This window comes from Mustela nivalis, assembly GCF_964662115.1.
Source record: "Mustela nivalis genome assembly, chromosome: 10".
Taxonomy (NCBI): domain Eukaryota; kingdom Metazoa; phylum Chordata; class Mammalia; order Carnivora; family Mustelidae; genus Mustela; species Mustela nivalis.
The window spans coordinates 83,045,005-83,052,311 of NC_139029.1; the positions used below are offsets into that span (position 1 = coordinate 83,045,005).

Here is a 7,307-nt window from a genome sequence, read left to right on the forward strand (position 1 = left end):
CTTAATTTCTAAGCTGTTACTGATTTCTGAAAGCAAAGAAAAACTAAAGATCTCTTTCCTAAAACACAAATAATCTTAAATCATGCATCTTAGTTTTACCTTAAGAGATAATCGTAAAGCAACTAATCTTTACAATATATATTTTATTTTTATTAACATTAACATTTGGGAAACATAAAACCTAAAGAAAATTGATAGCTTAAAACTTAGCAGATAGTGAAAGAATTCTCTTTCCCAAACCCCCATTTTCTGTGTCCTTTCTTTCTCCTTCAACTTCCACAATCCTGGCTCTTAATCAACAACAGAATGAAAGGTGTAAATCAACCTCCACTTCATCAGACATTCATAAATTTTAATTTAGGGCAATAAATGGAGGTTTTGAAGAATATGGGTTCACCTTGATATAAAGAAATGGTTTTTTAAAAACCTTGAGAGAAAATTAAACTACTAGGAAGTCCTAGCTTAAACAATGGCAACTTTTATTGAAGAACTACTAATTGGGCAAGGGAGGCAGGAATGCCTACTATGTGCTGGATACTTTAAAGGTCTTTAAATCCATCATCTTCTTTTTAATCTCACAATTACCTTCTGAAATAATGGGCACATTAGCCCTCTTTAACACATGAGAAACTAATGATCAAGGAGGTTAAATGCTTTGTCTAAGGTCACAAATAGCAAACAAATAGCAAAATTCACCTCTGAAACCAAGAAAATTTGACTCTGAAGCTGAGGCTCTTTCTCTCACATCACATTGTTATATATAGTAGAAATAATCCCTGCTTTGAATTTATGACCTAGCAGAAACAAATAAACACACACACACACACACATTCATGCATGGACATGTATGCTCTAGTTTTTTGTAATAAGTATAGGCAGTAGGCGTTAGAGGAACTTAAGCCGAGAGTTTTTTTGTGTTTTAGTTTGGTTTTTTAAGGTTGGCTTGATCTGGGAAGGCTTCCGGGGGAAGAGTTGTGGTGGGCCTTGCATTGTAAGTATTAATTATTAAAGAGCAGCAATGCACTTTTAAAGCAGAGGGAACAGAATAAACAAAGAACTGCTGCCAGAACTTGTCTCTCAGGCAGTGAGTTGCTTGATTTGGCTTGATCAAATTTATAAAAGTGTTGCAGGGTGCCTGGGTGGCTCAGTCATTAAGCATTTGCCTTCTGTTCAGGTTATGATCTCAGGGTCTTGGGATAGAGCCCCACAGGCTCCCTGCTCAGTGGGGAGTCTGTTTCCCGCCCCCCAGCTGCCCCTCCTGCTTATGCTCTCTGCTCTGTCAAATGAAATTAAAAAGAAAAAAAAGGAGGGGGGAGTGTTGGAAGTGGCTCAATGAGGACCGAATTATTGTTGAATATAACGGTCAGGCTAAGGAGTATGAACTTCTACACTACATATTATTGAAGAAAAATGACTAAGAAATTAATATAGTTGCAGTTTATTGGTTAGATTATAACAGGTAAAGCCAAGTAAGAGAGGAAAAAGTTAAGAAACTATTACAGTATTTGAGGCATGAACTACCAGGCTCCTGAAGTGATTTACAGTGGAAAAGGAGAAAGCAACATAAGTACAACAGGCATTATGTGACAGTGACTAATTAGACTAAGAGAAGACTAGACTAATTAGTGAAGCTGCTGAATGTAAAGATAAAAAAGCAACAGATGGGGCGCCTGGATGGCTCAGTGGGTTGAAGCCTCTGCCTTCGGCTCGGGTAATGATCCCCGGGTCCTGGGATTGAGTCCCGCATCGGGTCTCTCTGCTCAGCAGGGAGCGGGCCTCCCCCCTCTCTCTCTGCCTGCCTCTCTGCCTACTTGTGATTTCGGTCTGTCAAATAAATGAAAAAATAAAATCTTAAAAAAAAAGGCGGGGCGCCTGGGTGGCTCAGTGGGTTAAGCCACTGCCTTCGGCTCAGGTCATGATCTCGGGGTCCTGGGATCCAGTCCTGCATGGGGCTCTCTGCTCAGCAGGGAGCCTGCTTCCTCCTCTCTCTCTCTCTCTGCCTGCCTCTCTGCCTAATTGTGATGTCTCTCTGTCAAATAAATAAATAAATAAATCTTAAAAAAAAAAAAAGGCAACAGAAGGGAGAAGGAGAAAAAATAATTTGTCAAACTAAAAAGACTTTTTCTAGAAACAGAATGCAAAAAATAGGAAATGAAGCCAAGTTTTAGTAGATTCAAACAAGGAAATAAATAATAATTAAACAGGTAATTGTTGAGCATTCCTAAAGACAGGGATTGTGCTGGGCTTGGGAATTCAAAGCTAAATAAGCTATAGAATATAGTCCCTAAATTCAAGTTGCTTACACTTCATTACAAGAAGACAGACAAAATAGAAAAGCTCACTATTATTTCGATGGTAAATTCATCAAGAGTCAAATGCTCAGTGCAATAAGGGAGAATAAAACACAACGTAGTAAGACCTTGTTCATGATTTACTACACATATTAAGACCTCCTGTTATTTATACTTTACAACAGATGGAAAAAATAGACTTTTTACTGAGTTGTTCAACAAACATTTATTGAGTGTCTACTCTGTGCTAGGCACTTGGGATTAGAGAACAAAATAGATGAATTCCTTCTCTCATGGAATGTACAGTCCATACCTTCAAAGGAAGACAGTTGGGGCTCCTGTGTGGCTCAGTGGGTTAAAGCCTCTGCCTTCGGCTCAGGTCAGAATCCCAGGGTCCTGGGATCGAGCCCCACATCAGGCTGTCTGCTCCGCAGAAAGCCTGCTTCCTCCTCTCTCTCTCTGCCTGCCTCTCTACCTACTTGTAATCTCTGTCTGTCAAATAAATAAATAAAATCTTAAAAAAAAAAAAAGTCAAAGGAAGACAGTTAAAGAGTTGATCATGACATAGTGTTATAATGGGAAGAACAGAGTATTAAAAACAAACACAAAGGAGGAAACCAATCTACTTCGAGAAAGCAAATTTGAAGTAAGACCTAAGGGCTGAGTAGGAGTAATCCAGGACATGAGGTGTTATTACAGATGAGGACATAGGGAAAGAAAGCAAGAGTCTTTAAAGCAGAGGAAATACATGTGCAAAGGTCTGGAGTCTGAAGTTGAGAGAGGCAGTGTATTTAATTAACTGAAGCTCACTGTATTTCCAATGTAGTTCAGTGTGGGGCAAGGGTGAGGCAAGTGTTAGAGTCGGGGTTGGGGTGGGTAGGTTTCAGCAAGGGATGAAGCCTGAGAGATTTGGAAAGGTCCAGATCATAAATTGCCTCATAGTCTTTTAGATTTTGGACATTTTGTTTGAGGCAGTTTTAAGCAAGGAAATGACATTCTCAAATGTGTATCTTACTTTGTAAGATCACCCTGGTTACACTATGGAGAATGGGTTGAAGAAGCACCAATTGGAGGCAGAAAGTCCAATTAGGAAGGACCAGGAAAGCTGCAGCTGGGGGCAAGGTGGAAAATAATGACTAAATTCTGAAGTTGTATAGGCTAGAATCAAAAGAGAAACAGGTCTAAGGGTTTAGCTCTGGAAACTAGAATCTGATGTGCCTCTGAGGCATTAGGGTAAATGCTGTGAGATGGCTAAATGCTAACTCCTTCAAGACCCCCTGGGCTAACGGTGGCCATGTAACATAGTCCTGGCCAAAGTGTGGCTGGTACCACCCCCTCCCCCTTCCTCCCTCGAATATGAAGTTGTAGTGGCCCTCTTGTAACCATAAGGGAAAGGCCTCATGAATTGTTGAAATGACAACCCTGATAAGTATGAGCCACTTAACCAATGCCAGCTGCCATCTAGCTATGGGATGCATAGTTAGTTAATTTCCCATTTATTGGCTGGGTTTTTATTTCTTGCAGCTGAAAAATACCTACTATGTATGCAACTAGAGCTCTCCAGGACAGCTGGATATATGTGGGTCTGGAGTAGAGCTGGCTTGAAGACTGGAACTTTAGGAATTATCAGCATACAGACAGCAACTAAATTGAAAGAAGTGGCTGAAGTAGTTTGGGAAGTGCAGAGTGCCAAAGTCCTAGCCCTTATAAACACCAATACATATTTACAAGTCAGGCAGGAAAAACAGGAGATTTGGATGGAGTGGCCAAACATCTAGGAAGAAGAATAGTGGGAAGTGGTGTCACAGAAGCCAAGCAAGGAGACCTTTCAAGAGAGGCCAATACCTACCACGGTGTAAATCTCAAGTTACACAGTATCCCTTGAGAACTCCTCTCTGACCCACCAATACCCCTCCTATGTGTTCCTGTAACTCTATAATGTTCCATTATAGCACTTCTCAAGCTGTCCTAATTCTTTGTGGTAACTTTTTCTTCCCTGCCTTCCACCCCAAGGCTGTAATTAATCTGAGACGGCAGGGTTCTCTCATTCACATTTGCTTCGCGAGTGACTAGCACAGGACCTAGTACACAGCAGGCTCTTGACAGATTTTCTAAGCTCAGGGATCGACCACTGTAAGACCTTAGGGAAAAGGGATCCCAGAAGGAAAAACGCTATGCAAATAGGACGAAACACTATGCTTACCGGGATGTCAGGTGATTGGTGCTAAAGGGTTGTTCAAAGGGGAAAACTTCAGGGGAGATGGAGGTAGGTCGCAGCTATGGTGATAAAAAGTTGTAAAGATATGTGGCACAGACACAGGAGAGGAACACAGGTCCACAGAATGGAGCCTGAATCTCCCTGCTCCTTGGAGGCAAGGACCCGTGCTGTTACGGTTTGCTTTAGACTGTAGTTCCTCTAGACTGTAAGTTCTCCGAGTTCCTCTAGACTGCAAGTTCTCCGAGGCAGGGGTCGTGTGCTCAGTGTCTGGCACACAGTGGGTGCTCAATAAATGCTGAATGAATATATATCTCCATATCCCCAGCGTTTATCACAATGCCCAGCACCTAGATGGTGCCCAATGAAAGGCTATCGGGTGAAAGGCTAGATGGCACTGGGTGTAGATAAAGCTGGAAGGAGACGGAGTTGCGACAGAAACGCGGCCAGGTAAGGAGGGAGTGGGTCTCTGGACCCGTCCGCTCGCCACCTTCTCTGCCCTTCGTGTAGCATACATCCTTCCACTTCTCCATCCCACGTGCCCCGACCGCCTGGCTCTCGGACGACAAAGTAACACACCTCTCCGGGAACACTGGCGACAAGTCATTCCTTCCCGACCTCAAATCAGCCCCAAACCCCTTACCAGCCGCCCAGCATTCTGGCTCCAGGTCCTCAGCACACGCACTGCAGCCATCTTACCCGGAAATGACAAATGCTCGGTGGTTGTGAAGAGTTGTCTCGCAGGGCCGACCAATGGGGAGCCGGGAAAGGCACCTCCCCCTGAGCGGCCAATGGCGAGGGCAGGAACGAGCCTCCCACCCCACAGCCAACCAGCGGGCGGGGCGGGGCCTGAGGGAAACACGAAGGGGCTGAGAGTCCGGCACCGAGGTAAGAGAGCAGCGCTGGTGGGGAAGAGCTGGTTGGAGGCAGCTCGACGTGAGTTTCGGGGACAAAGTTGGGCAGGCCATGGCTGTGTCCACTAACCATCATCTTTTTTCATACGTGTAGTAGAAATGGAGACTGTTAAGGGAACAAAAAGGAAGATTATTACTTGGAGAGAGTTACGGTGAAGACCTGATGAATAGGAAAATACCCCCTTTCAGCTTGTATCGTACCTGCCTTGATTACAGAAAATGCGACGTTTCCAAACTTTGCAGCAAGGCTCTGTATCACTAATCGAGTCACAAGTCTATGCTGGGATCCTACCCAGTGACTGGTATTCCTTACTCCATTGAGGGTTCTTAGTGACCGAAATTGCCTTTTCAATTTTTTTTTTCCCTACAGAAGATAAAGGTTACCCTAACGTCTGAAATAAAGATACCAACATTATCTTTTCTTCTTAGAGAATGTTGTCAGATGCAGCTGCCCAGCATATACAATATATATCACAGACATATATAACCTTGATTTACTTGGCTCTTGGAGAATGTCAAATTCAGGTCAAGTTGATTGGGGGGAAAATATGAGATCAGAGTTTTAACAGTCAATCTTTCTCAGAGCAACTAGGACAACAATTACTAGAAACTCCCAGGATGACATTTGCATGGTTTTTGCCCTCCACATGAGAAATAAAATCTGTACAGATGTCTAAAGAATTAAAGACCAAAATATGGGAACAAAGACGTTTTAAATCCTCAATATTCAAGGTTAATAACTGGAACAAATTCTCAGTTATTTCACAAATTTGCTAATATTACCCAAACTCACACTTTTTTTTGCCTTTTTTTTTTTTTTTTGCTTTTCAGTATATTTCTCATACAAACTACTGTAAGCAATACATACGAATCATTACTTTTAGAACAATATCTGAAAAGTCAGAAGAACTTTAATTTTTTTAAACTTTCCAATTAACAAAACATTTTATAAGCACTATTTACTTGATATTCCCAATTGTGTGTGTGTGTGTTTTAAAAAGAAGATGTGGGCGGGGGTGGGGGGGCGCCTGGGTGGCTCAGTGGGTTAAAGCTTCTGCCTTTGGCTCAGGTCATGATCTTAGGGTCCAGGGATCGAGCCCCATATCAGGCTCTCTGCTCAGCAGGGAGCCTGCTCCCCCCCCCCCACCGCCTGCCTCTCTGCCTACTTGTGATCTCTGTCTGTAAATAAATAAATAAAATATTTAAAAAGAAGAAGAAGAAGATGTGGGGTGCCTGGGTGGTTCAATGGGTTGAGCCTCTGCCTTTGGCTCAGGTCATGATCTCAGGGTCCTGGGATCAAGCCCCACATTGGGAATCTCTACTCAGCAGAGAGCTTGTTTCCCCCTCTCTCTGCCTGCCTCTCTGCCTACTTGTGATCTTGCTCTGTTAAATAAATTCAAAATCTTTAAATAAATAAATAAAGAGAAGATGTAATAGCTGTGACTTTGAAGTGAATTATTTTCTTCCTAGGGCCTGTATACCACCTTCTTCCTCTTAACTTTCCCTTTATTTATTTTTTTAAGGATTTTATTTATTTATTTGACAGAGAGAGACACAGTGAGAGAGGGAATACAAGCAGGGGGAATGGGAGAGGGAGAAGGAGGCTTCCCGCTGAGCAGAGAGCCTGATGTAGGGCTTGATCCGAGGACCCTGGGATCATGACCCGAGTCGAAGGCAGACACTTAACAACTGAGCCACCCCTGTACCCCAACATCTCCTTTTCTAATCAAATATTTGAGGTCATAAATTTCTCTCACGGCACAGCTTTCAGCTGCAGCCCATAATTTTGGTGTGTTGTGTTTTCATGACCTGAGCTGAAGGCAGACACTTAACGACTGAGCCACCCAGGTACCCCTTAACTTTCCCTTTAATTCTACCTTCTTCCAA

At 42.9% G+C, this 7,307-nt stretch overlaps 1 protein-coding gene across 1 annotated transcript in view; it reads right to left on the reverse strand.

The window, feature by feature from the left end:
* DBT (dihydrolipoamide branched chain transacylase E2) overlaps nt 1-5,232 on the reverse strand; it is a 54,222-nt gene extending 48,990 nt beyond the window's left edge. The window contains exon 1 of the mRNA XM_082686509.1: nt 5,150-5,232. Coding sequence (XP_082542635.1) covers nt 5,150-5,200 — 51 coding nt within the window. The 5' untranslated portion in view covers nt 5,201-5,232. The remainder of the gene's footprint in view (nt 1-5,149) is intronic.
* Between the last annotated feature and the right edge of the window lie 2,075 nt (nt 5,233-7,307).